This window comes from Mercenaria mercenaria, chromosome 2, assembly GCF_021730395.1.
Source record: "Mercenaria mercenaria strain notata chromosome 2, MADL_Memer_1, whole genome shotgun sequence".
Lineage (NCBI taxonomy): Eukaryota > Metazoa > Mollusca > Bivalvia > Venerida > Veneridae > Mercenaria > Mercenaria mercenaria.
In genome coordinates, this window is record NC_069362.1 from 17741058 (window position 1) to 17753984 (window position 12927).

The 12927-nt window shown below is 38.9% G+C and overlaps 1 protein-coding gene across 4 annotated transcripts in view; it reads left to right on the plus strand.

Moving 5' to 3' along the window:
* Positions 1-12927, plus strand: part of LOC123562001 (transient receptor potential cation channel subfamily M member 2-like) — a 98817-nt gene that overhangs the window by 54353 nt on the left and 31537 nt on the right. For all 4 annotated transcript variants that reach the window (XM_053531197.1, XM_053531203.1, XM_053531209.1 and 1 more), the window contains exon 17: positions 728-835. In XM_053531197.1, coding sequence (XP_053387172.1) covers positions 728-835 — 108 coding nt within the window. The remainder of the gene's footprint in view (positions 1-727; positions 836-12927) is intronic.

Here is a 12927-nt window from a genome sequence, read left to right on the forward strand (position 1 = left end):
AGGGTAAATACTTATTGATGCATGTCACTTATCTTTTTTCTGTTTTTTTTTCTGTCCAAATGATCAGCATTTGCATACAAAAGTTGGTGGGGTAAGGAATTTACATTAACACAGCAGTTTCGCTACAAGAGTACACAGCATGTATGCAGCAGGAGTACACAGCATGTAAGTCGCAAGACTCGGGCCAGGAGTACACAGCATGTACGCCGCAGGAGAACGCAGCATGTACGCCGCAGGGGTAGTACACCACAGGCTCATTTGCATGTGAAAAGTGTATGTGCCGCGTACATGCTGCGTACTATTTCCTGCATACTAAATTCCTCCAGCGTACATCATGTGTACTATGTAGTCCACAGCATATACGCAGCAAGTAGTACGCGGCAGAGCTCATTTGCATGTCAAAAGTGTACTACAAACGTTCTATCGGTGTATGTGCGGTGTATATCCTGCGTACTATTTAAAGCCCTTGATTTCAGTACACATCATGTACACATCATGTACGCATCATATACGCTGTATGTACACAGCAAGAGTACACAGCAGGCCTTTTTGTTCTGTAAGGGCAGCATTTTTGGGCATGCTTCGGGGCATTTGTCACCAATAGTGACAGCTATGTTCAGTGCTAAAATATACTGAGTACATAAACATTGGACATATTTTAGAACTCTCGTTGCTTTTTGTAATTGCTTGTTAACAATACATTGATATCACATTGTTTTGTTTAAAGATGAAAAGTTCAAGGTCAACAGAAGAAGTCCTGAAATGAAATGGTTGCCAGGCAACCATGCTGCTAAATTGAATGTTAAAGGTCAAGTTCTGTCAAAATACCGATCAGGTAAGTTTTGAGTGTTATATTGTGTTTTGATTATGTAGCTATCTGTAAAGCTGTTCACATGTGCAAGATTTGCATCCCACATAAAATTTGTGCCACACAAAAGCAAAATTTCGTTATGTGCACCAAGATACAACCCATGCAAAATTTCCGTTGGTTGTATTTTTTTGCACCTGGTAGGTACTAGTTCAAATTATTTGTGCCTGTACAAATTTTGGCAGTGTACTCTTCATCATGTGAACCAGTTCATAGTTCGTGCTATATGACTGGTCAATTTTCAACACATGGTTACTGGGCTAGGAGTCAAAAATTTAAAAATAAAACTGGGAGAATTAATTTATGATGTCATGTAATAGAACACTTACTGAATTGCTTGCAGGTCAATAGTCAAAACTATCGGCCCTTAGTCCTTTGGACTTCAGGTGGTAGTTTTGACTATTGACCTGCAAACCATTGAGTAAGTGTATAATATATAATTGCGCTTATGCAAATGTTGTGTGGTGTAAACATTTTGTAATGTGAACATGTCCTGTGTAACCAGAACACATTTTGTTCCTCTTTTACTTATTAAGAATATTTTCATCGCTGACACTCCTTGAAAAAGTGAGAATATAGATTTTTTGGCAACCTGAGTACAAAGTGCTCACGTTGAGCTTTTAGTGTCATTGGGTGTCCATTGTTTGTACATCTTCCACAGTTTCTTTAAAGAATATCTAGTCTGTCAAGCCAGATTCAACCAAATTTCACAGGAATGTTCGTTGGTTAGGCCCCTTTCTGATTATTTCAAATCTAGATCATCAATACAAAATACTGGTTACTATCATGGTAAACAAAGGGAAAAACACTTTTCTCCTCAGAAACTGCTTGCTTAAACTCAAAATAATTTCATGGTGACTACCAGATTCCATCATATCATTGTGTTTCATTGTTTCGAAGAAAATCTTCACTGAAACACTGACCCAGTTTCAAAATAATTCCATAGCAATATATCTTGGGTGATCCACTACCGAAGTCTTTCAAGTTGTCTTGATTTGCCCGTTGAGTGAACTTCTACCGAATTCCTTCAAGTCATGTTGATTTTTAGCTCACCTGTCACAAAGTGACAAGGTGAGCTTTTGTGATCGCGCAGTGTCTGTCGTCCATCGTCCGTCCGTGCGTCCGTCCGTGCGTCCGTGCGTCCGTAAACTTTTGCTTGTGACCACTCTAGAGGTCACATTTTTCATGGGATCTTTATGAAAGTTGGTCAGAATGTTCATCTTGATGATATCTAGGTCAAGTTCGAAACTGGGTCATGTGCCATCAAAAACTAGGTCAGTAGGTCTAAAAATAGAAAAACCTTGTGACCTCTCTAGAGGCCATATATTGCACAAGATCTTCATGAAACTTGGTCAGAATGTTCACCTTGATGATATCTAGGTCAAGTTCGAAACTGGGTCACATGCCGTCAAAAACTAGGTCAGTAGGTCTAAAAATAGAAAAACCTTGTGACCTCTCTAGAGGCCATATATTTCACAAGATCTTCATGAAAATTGGTCAGAACGTTCACCTTGATAATGTCTAGGTCAAGTTTGAAACTGGGTCACATGCCATCAAAAACTAGGTCAGTAGGTCAAATAATAGAAAAACCTTGTGGCCTCTCTAGAGGCCATATTTTTCATGGGATCTGTATGAAAGTTGGTCTGAATGTTCATCTTGATGATATCTAGGTCAAGTTCGAAACTGGGTCATGTGCGGTCAAAAACTAGGTCAGTAGGTCTAAAAATAGAAAAACCTTGTGACCTCTCTAGAGGCCATATATTTCATGAGATCTTCATGAAAATTGGTCAGAATGTTCACCTTGATGATATCTAGGTCAGGTTTGAAAGTGGGTCATGTGCGGTCAAAAACTAAGTCATTAGGTCTAAAAATAGAAAAACCTTGTGACCTCTCTAGAGGCCATATTTTTCATGGGATCTGTATGAAAATTGGTCTGAATGTTCATCTTGATGATATCTAGGTCAAGTTTGAAAGTGGGTCACGTGCCGTCAAAAACTAGGTCAGTAGGTCAAATAATAGAAAAACCTTGTGACCTCTCTAAAGGCCATATTTTTCATGGGATCTGTATGAAAATTGGTCTGAATGTTCATCTTGATGATATCTAGGTCAAGTTCGAAACAGGGTCATGTGCGATCAAAAACTAGGTCATTAGGTCTAAAAATAGAAAAACCTTGTGACCTCTCTAGAGACCATACTTGCGAATGGATCTCCATAAAAATTGGTCAGAATGTTCACCTTGATGATATCTAGGTCAAATTTGAAACTGGGTCACGTGCCATAAAAAACTAGGTCAGTAGGTCAAATAATAAAAAAACCTTGTGGCCTCTCTAGAGGCCATACTTTTCATGGGATCTGTATGAAAGTTGGTCTGAATCTTCATCTTGATGATATCTAGGTCAAATTTGAATTTGGGTCAACTGCGGTCAAAAACTAGGTCAGTAGGTCTAAAATTATTAAAATCTTTTGACCTCTCTAGAGACCATATTTTTCAACGGATCTTCATGAAAATTGGTCAGAATTTTTATCTTGATAATATCTAGGTCAAGTTCAAACTGGGTCACATGAGCTCAAAAACTAGGTCACTATGTCAAATAATAGAAAAAACGACGTCATACTCATAACTGGGTCATGTGGGAAGAGGTGAGCGATTCAGGACCATCATGGTCCTCTTGTTTTTAAAAAGACATAGCTGCAAGGAGGCAGAGTTTGTTTTCTCTGTTTGGTTATATGGGAAACTTAAAAAATCTTCTCTGAAATTGAAAACAAATTCACACAAATTAATGTTCATGTCAGGAACTTCTACCAAAGTCCTTCAGATGATTATACTATGTTGAAAAACAAAGCTTCCAGGGGGCGAAGGGGCGTCTGTGGCCAAGTTGCTTAGGTCACTGACTTTCAGTCAATTGCCACTCATCACTGTGGGTTCGAACCTCGCTTGGGGTGTAGAGTTCTTTCATGTGAAGAAGACATCCAGCTGGCTTACTGAGGGTCATTAGTTCTTCCCAGTCCCTGCCTGTGCCTGAAATAATGCAAGGAGGAGCACATGAGGTCTTCCTCCACCAAGAAAAACTGGAAAGTCACCATATGATGTATAATTATTGTGTCGGTGTGACGTTAAACCCAACAAAATGAATCTAGCGCGCATGATAGGTTTTCTTTATATGGCTATAGTGAACACTTTGAGAGTCATCTTGTCAGAAACTGCTGGCATGATTTTAAAATAAATTCATGCAAATGTTCCTTAGGTTGCCATCTGCCTAATTTCTTCAGAACAGTTTGCTTCAATAAAAACATTGCCACCGGGGAACATGGCTGTATATATTAGAAGCTTTAAAAGTCTTCTCTGTGGAAACTACTCGCCCTATTAAGGAATACTTCCACACAAACAAAAGTTCTGTTCCTAGGTTGACCAGCTGCCAGTATTGTTCAGCTTGACAATAGATATCTTTAGACCACATTATCTTCCAGTCCCTTGTCTTATTTTAGAATTAATTCACAGAAATGTTCTTGGAGGACCCACCACCAAGATAATTGAAAGTTCTCTGGTTTGTCAAAAAACATGCCCATGAGAGCTTAAAATAGAAATATCTTCAAGTGGTTCGATTTTGAAATAATTCTTCTGTTGATTCATCATAAAACATGGCCACCTGACCTAACAACAAAAAAGTTCAGATGTAATCATCTCTTAAACTGCTAGTCTGATTTTGAAATTATTTCACAGAATGTTCCTTTGCTTACCCTCTACCAAGTTTGTTATCCCCAACCGATGAAATCGGGAGGTGGGTATTGAAATGGCGTTGTCCGTCTGTCACGTGCGTGCGTGCGTCAGTGCCATTTCTCAGTAACTAGCTGGTAGAATTTCATGAAACTTGAAATAAACATGAACCAACATACTGTGATGATGCTCGTCATGTTTTATTTTATTGGTCTATTTCCCTTAGAGTTATTGCCCTTGATTTAATGAAAAATGCCCCAAAATGTCTGTCCGCCGCCATTGCTCAGTAACTAGCAGGTAGAATTTCATGAAACTTCAAATAAGTATGAACCAACATACTGCGATGATGCCCGTCAAGTAGAATTTCATAAAACTTCTTTCATTCTTTTCCATGAACATTTATTATAAACATGTGAAGTTGTGTACCCACACCTGATCACCACCTTGCCTTGGTCACATCCCCTCCCCCTTCGCCTGCCCCCCCCCCCCAAAAAAAAAGAAAAAAAAAAGTTCTTCCCTTTTTTAGCTCACCTGTCACAAAGTGACAAGGTGAGCTTTTGTGATTGTGCGGTGTCTGTGCGCCCGTCCGTCCGTCCGTGCGTAAATTTTTCCTTGTGACATCTCTAGAGGTCACATTTTTCATGGGATCTTTATGAAAATGGGTCAGAATGTTCATCTTGGTAAATTCTAGGTCAAGTTCGAAACTGGGTCACGCGCCGTCAAAAATAAGGTCAGTAGGTCTAAAAATAGAAAAAAATTGTGACCTCTCTAGAGGCTATAATTTTCAATGGATCTTCATGAAAATTGGTCAGAATGTTCACCTTGATGATATCTAGGTCAAGTTCGAAACTGGGTCACGTGCGGTGAAAAACTAGGTCAGTAGGTCAAAAAATCAAAAAACCTTGTGACCTCTCTAGAGGCCATATATTTCACAAAATCTTCATGAAAATTGGTCAGAATGTTCATCTTGATGATATCTAAGTCAAGTTTGAAACTGGGTCATGTGCCTTCAAAAACTAGGTCAGGAGGTCTAAAAATAGAAAAACCTTGTGACCTCTCTAGAGGCCATATATTTCACAAGATCTTTATGAAAATTGGTCAGAATGTTCACCTTGATGATATCTAGGTCAAGTTCGAAACTGGGTCACGTGCGGTCAAAAACTAGGTCAGTAGGTCTAAAAATACAAAAACCTTGTGACCTTTCTAGAGGCCACATATTTCACAAGCTCTTCATGAAAATTGGTGAGAACGTTCACCTTGATGATATCTAGGTCAGGTTCGAAAGTGGGCCACATGCCATCAAAAACTAGGTCAGTAGGTCAAATAATAGAAAAACCTTGTGACCTCTCTAGAGGCCATATATTTCATGAAATCTTCATGAAAATTGGTCAGAACGTTCATCTTGATGATATCTAGGTCAAGTTCGAAAGTGGGTCAGGTACCCTCAAAAACTAGGTCAGTAGGTCAAATAATAGAAAAACCTTGTGACCTCTCTAGAGGCCATATTTTCCATGGGATCTGTATGAAAGTTGGTCTGAATGTTCATCTTGATGATATCTAGGTCAAGTTAGAAACTGGGTCACGTGCCGTCAAACCTAGGTCAGTAGGTCAAATAATAGAAAAACCTTGTGACCTCTCTAAACGACATATTTTTCAATGGATCTTCATGAAAGTTGGTCTGAATAATCATCTTGATGATATCTAGGTCAAGTTCGAAACAGGGTCATGTGCAGTCAAAAACTAGGTCAGTAGGTCTAAAAATAGAAAAAACTTGTGACCTCTCTAGAGGCCATACTTGTGAATGGATCTCCATAAAAATTGGTCAGAATGTTCATCTTGATGATATCTAGGTCAAGTTGGAAAGTTGGTCACGTGCCATCAAAAAGTAGGTCAATAGGTCAAATAATGAAAAAACGTTGTGACCTCTCTAGAGGCCATATTTTTCATGGGATCTGTATGAAAGTTGGTCTGAATGTTTATCTTGATGATATCTAGGTCAAGTTTGAAACTGGGTTAACTGCGATCAAAAACTAGGTCAGTAGGTCTTGAAATAGAAAAACCTTGTTATCTCTAGAGGCCATACCCTTGATCTTCATGAAAATTGGTCAGAATGTTCATCTTGATGATATCTAGGTCAAGTTTGAAACTGGATCACGTGCCTTAAAAAACTAGGTCAATAGGTCAAATAATACAAAAACCTTGTGACCTCTCTAGAGACCATATTTTTCAATGGATCTTCATGAAAATTGGTCAGAATTTTTATCTTGATAATATCTAGGTCAAGTTCAAAACTGGGTCACATGAGCTTAAAAACTAGGTCACAATGTCAAATAATAGAAAAAACGACGTCATACTCAAAACTGGATCATGTGGGAAGAGTTGAGCGATTCAGGACCATCATAGTCCTCTTGTATTATTAGCTCACCTGTCACAAAGTGACAAGGTGAGCTTTTGTGATCGCGCGGTGTCTGTGCGTGCGTGCGTCCGTCCGTCCGTAAACTTTTGCTTGTGACCACTCTAGAGGTCACATTTTTCATGGGATCTTTATGAAAGTTGGTCAGAATGTTCATCTTGATGATATCTAGGTCAAGTTTGAAACTGGGTCACGTGCCTTCAAAAACTAGATCATTAGGTCTAAAAATAGAAAAACCTTGTAACCTCTCTAGAGGCCATATATTTCACAAGATCTTCATGAAAATTGGTCAGAATGTTCACCTTGATGATATCTAGGTCAAGTTCGAAACTGGGTCACGTGTCATCAAAAACTAGGTCAGTAGGTCTAAAAATAGAAAAACCTTGTGACCTCTCTAGAGGCCATATATTTCAAAGATCTTCATAAAAATTGGTCAGAATGTTCACCTTGATGATATCTAGGTCAAGTTCGAAAGTGGGTCACATGCCGTCAAAAACTAGGTCAGTAGGTCAAATAATAGAAAAACCTTGTGACCTCTCTAAAGGCCACATTTTTCAATGGATCTGTATGAAAGTTGGCGTGTATGTTCATCTTAATGATATCTAGGTCAAGTTCGAAACTGGGACACGTGCGGTCAAAAACTAGGTCAGTAGGTCTAAAAATAGAAAAACCTTGTGACCTCTCTAGAGGCCATATATTTCATGAGATCTTCATGAAAATTGGTCAGAATGTTCACCTTGATGATATCTAGGTCAAGTTTAAAAGTGGGTCATATGCCGTCAAAAACTAGGTCAGTAGGTCAAAAAATAGAAAAACCTTGTGACCTCTCTAGAGGCCATATATTTCATGAAATCTTCATGAAAATTGGTCAGAACGTTCATCTTGATGATATCTAGTTCAAGTTTGAAAGTGGGTCACGTGCCTTCAAAAACTAGGTCAGTAGGTCAAATAATAGAAAAACCTTGTGACCTCTCTAGAGGCCATATTTTTCATGGGATCTGTATGAAAGTTGGTCTGAATGTTCATCTTGATGATATCTAGGTCAGTTTTGAAAGTGGGTCACATGCCTTCAAAAGCTAGGTCAGTAGGTCAAATAATAGAGAAACCTTGTGACCTCTCTAAAGGCCATATTTTTCATGGGATCTGTATGAAAGTTGGTCAGAATGTTCATCTTGATGAGATCTAGGTCAAGTACGAAACAGGGTCATGTGCAATCAAAATTAGGTCAGTAGGTCAGATAATAGAAAAGCCTTATGACCTCTCTAGAGGCCATACTTGTGAATGGATCTCCATAAAAATTGGTCAGAATGTTTACCTTGATGATATCTAGGTCAAGTTTGAAACTGGGTCACGTGCCTTAAAAAACTAGGTCAGTAGGTCAAATAATAAAAAAAACTTGTGACCTCTCTAGAGGCCATACTTTTCATGGGATCTGTATGAAAGTTGGTCTGAATGTTCATCTTGATGATATCTAGGTCAAGTTTGAAACTGGGTCAACTGCGGTCAAAAACTAGGTCAGTAGGTCTAAAATTATTAAAATCTTTTGACCTCTCTAGAGGTCATATTTTTCAGTGGATCTTCATGAAAATTGATCTGAATGTTCACCTTGATGATATCTAGGTCAAGTTTCGAAACTGGGTCATGTGCGGTCAAAAACTAGGCCAGTAGGTATAAAAATAGAAAAACCTTGTGACCTCTCTAGAGGCCATATTTTTCATGAGATCTTCATGAAAATTAGTGAGAATGTTCACCTTGATGATATCTAGGTAAAATTTAAAACAGGTTCAAGTACCTTCGAAAACTAGGTCAACAGGTCAAATAATAGAAAAACCTTGTGACCTCTCTTGAGACCATATTTTTCAATGGATCTTCTTGAAAATTGGTCAGAATTTTTATCTTGATAATATCTGGGTCAAGTTCAAAACTGGGTCACATGAGCTCAAAAACTAGGTCACTATGTCAGATAATAGAAAAAACGACGTCATTCTCAAAACTGGGTCATGTGGGAAGAGGTGAGCGATTCAGGACCATCATGGTCCTCTTGTTATTTTTTTAAACCTTCCAAGAATATTTATCAACATGCAAAGTTGTACTGTTCCCTCGCCTCACTCCTCCACCCAGTCATGCCCATCAACCCGATCATGCATCGACCCCCTCGCCCCCATTTTTTTTTTTTTTTTCATTTTAATTTTCCATCAATATTTATAATCAACATCGATGATCAATGACAATAATTGATGTTTTGTACCCTCACCCAGTCACCCCCACTGCCCCCCCCACCTCCCCCAACCAAAAAATAGCATTCATTTTCTGTTAAATTGATTTTGACTAATGAAATTATTCGCTTCTTAGTAACATCCTTAACTTTTTGCCAGATATAATTTTTTGCCATTCCTGACCACAAACCCTTTCGGCAGGGGATATCAATTCATCGAATTCGCTTGTTCATATTATTCCAGTTCTTTAAAACAAAATCTTTTATGTAAATTTTGATTCCTATAAACTTTAAAAATCCACCTGTCAGAACCTGCTGGCCCATTTTCAAACAAATTTCAAAGATATTTTCATTGTACGACCCTCTTAGACTACCAAAATTGTTAAACCTTGCTTTGAAACTCAGGTGAATGATATAGGACCATCATGGCCCTCTTGTTTCCTGTATGCATTAAAATTTTGTCTTTTTATTTTTCTTGAAATTTCAAAATGCATGTTTAATTTGTTGTTTTTATGCTTAAATTGATGCATTCATTGTTAATTTATTTCTTGCTAGAGGCAATTATTACAATGTATACTGAGCTTTGCTTTTGTGCCACTCCCCTACACGTAGTTTTTTCTTAGGGGTGAGCTCTTAGTTTGCCTGTGTCAGCATGTCTGCCCACATTTGTGTTGTGCATATCTCAAAAAGTGTTTGAGCTCCAGTCATGAAACATTATAGATGTGTTAGTCAACATGTGAATTTGTGTACCTGGGGGTTTTGTTTCGGATTTCACTTATCCAGACCAGAGTTGTGGCCATTGACTTGGTTAAAAATACTCATAAAGGGCCATAAAGTTTCTGTTGAACATTTCACAAAAGTTATCATAGAGTCATAAAACTTTTATGGAATATTGTTCAGCATATGAAGTTGTGCACCTGGGGTTTTATTAACACACCACATATCCACCTCCAACCCCAAGAAAAATGAAAGAAAGAAAAAATTACAAAGTCTGATATTTATTTTCTGTACATATTTAGTTTCTTTTTACTTAGTGCTCGATTATTTTCTTCAGCACCTTTATCCCTACCATAAGGTACTGTGAAATCATTAATATTCAAGGATGACTATATTTAGTGGATTTTGTGATTGCACAGAATTAAGTCCCAACAAACAAATTCTCACACATCTTCTCTTTGGAAGTTGAGGAAATAGCCATTTGACCAAACTGCCAACAAGTATTGCATTGTTCACAAGTAACATACAGGATGTGGGGGCATCAGTGTCCTCTGGTTACACATCTTGTTTTTGTGCTATTTAGATATCAGTTTTGTTGTTTTTATGCCACCGAAGGGAGGCATATAGTTTTTGAACCGTCTGTCTGTCTGTCGGTCTGTCAGTCTGTTGGTCTGTCCGCAATTTTCGTGTCCGGTCCATATCTTTGTCATCGATGGATGGATTTTCAAATAACTTGGCATGAATGTGAACCACAGTAAGACGACGTGCAGTGCGCAAGACCTAGGTCCGTAGCTCAAAGGTCAAGGTCACACTTAGACGTTAAAGGATAGTGCATTGATGGGCGTGTCCGGTCCATATCTTTGTCATCGATGGATGGATTTTCAAATAACTTGGCATGAATGTGTACCACAGTAAGACGACGTGCAGTGCGCAAGACCCAGGTCCGTAGCTCAAAGGTCAAGGTCACACTTAGACATTAAAGGATAGTGCATTGATGGGCGTGTCCGGTCCATATCTTTGTTATCGATGAATTGATTTTCAAATAACTTGGCATGAATGTGTACCACAGTAAGACGACGTGCAGTGCGCAAGACCAAGGTCTGTAGCTCAAAGGTCAAGGTCACACTTAGACGTTAAAGGATAGTGCATTGATGGGCATGTCCGGTCCATATCTTTGTCATTGATGGATGGATTTTCAAATAACTTGGCATGAATGTGTACCACAGTAAGACGACGTGCAGTGCGCAAGACCCAGGTCCGTAGCTCAAAGGTCAAGGTCACACTTAGACGTTAAAGGATAGTGCATTGATGGGCGTGTCCGGTCCATATCTTTGTCATCGATGGATGGATTTTCAAATTACTTGGCATAAATGTGTACCACAGTAAGACGACATGTCACACGCAAGACCCAGGTCCGTAGCTTAAAGGTCAAGGTCACACTTAGACGTTAAAGATCATTTTTCATGATAGTGCATTGATGGGCATGTCCGGTCCATATCTTTGTCATTCATGCATGGATTTTAAAATAACTGTGCATGAATGTGTGACACAGTAAGACGATGTGTCGCGCGCAAGACCCAGCTCCGTAGGTCAAAGGTCCTAAACTCTAACATGGGCCATAACTATTCATTCAAAGTGCCATCGGGGGCATGTGTCATCCTATGGATACAGCTCTTGTTCTAATTTATGTTGTTGCTATGCGCTTAACATATCTCGGAAAGAGCTCTATGTATGCTTTATATGTGCCAGTTGTGTTGTTTTTGTAATTATTCATTTTTAGCTTGAATATAGGTAGAGCTGTTGCACTCACCAGTTTGTCCGCATCCTGATTTGTTGAAGTTTTTATGTTTAATCTGATGGAAATGGATTAAGACTTCACACACCTGTTAACAGCAATGACCTTACATAATTGTACAGATTCTTTAGCTCTAGCTATGTGACAGGTTGAGCTTTTGTGATTGCCCTTCGTCCATTGTCCGTCCGTCATCTGTCCATCCGTCAACAATTTCTTGTGAACACGATAGAGACCACATTTTGCAATTGGTTCCAATCAAACTTGCACACAACTTGTATTGGCATAATATCACTGCTTTTTCAAAAACTGGCCAGATCCTATCATGGGTTCCTGAGTTATGGCCCTATGGGCCATAATTTGCTCTTTTCGCTTGTGAACACAGATAGAGACCACATTTTTCAATCAGCTTTAATCAGACTTGCACACAACTTGTATTGGCATAATATCTCGGTTCCTTTCGAAGACTGGCCAGATCCCATCATGAGTTCCAGAGCTATGGCCCCTTAAAGGGCCAAAATTTGCTATTTTGGCTTTTTCAGCCATATAGAGACTTTATTATACCCCCACAAAATGAAGTTTGGGTGGATATATAGGAGTGAGCTTGTTGGTCAATCTGTCTGCTGGTCTGTCTGTCGGTCTGTTGGTTTTCATGGTTTCTGGACAATAACTCATGAAAGGCTTGACAGATTTAAATAATATTTGGTACACAGGTGTAACATAATAAAATACAGGTCAGGTTCGACTTTGAGGTCAGTAGGTCAGTCACAATGACCTAGAACAGTTAAATGATTTCCAGATGATAACTTGAGAATGCTTGGATCAGAAATTTTCGTACACAGGTGTAACATCATGAAATACAGGTCAAGTCTTAGTTTGAGTTCAGTAGGTCAAGGGTCAAGGTCACAGTGACCCGAAACAGTTTCTGGATGATAACTTGAGAACCCTTGGGCCTAGGATCACAAAAGTTTATAGAGAGGTTGATCATGACCAGCAGATGACCCCTATTGATTTTGAGTTCAGTAGGTCAAAGGTCATGGTGACAATAACCTGGAACAGTTTAACCATCTCCAGACGATAACTTCAGAACAATTGGGTCTAGGATCATGAAAATTGATAGTAAGGTTGGTCATGACCAGCAGATCTCACCTATTGATTTTGAGGTCAGTAGGTCCAAGGTCAAGGTCACAGTAACCCAGAACAGTTA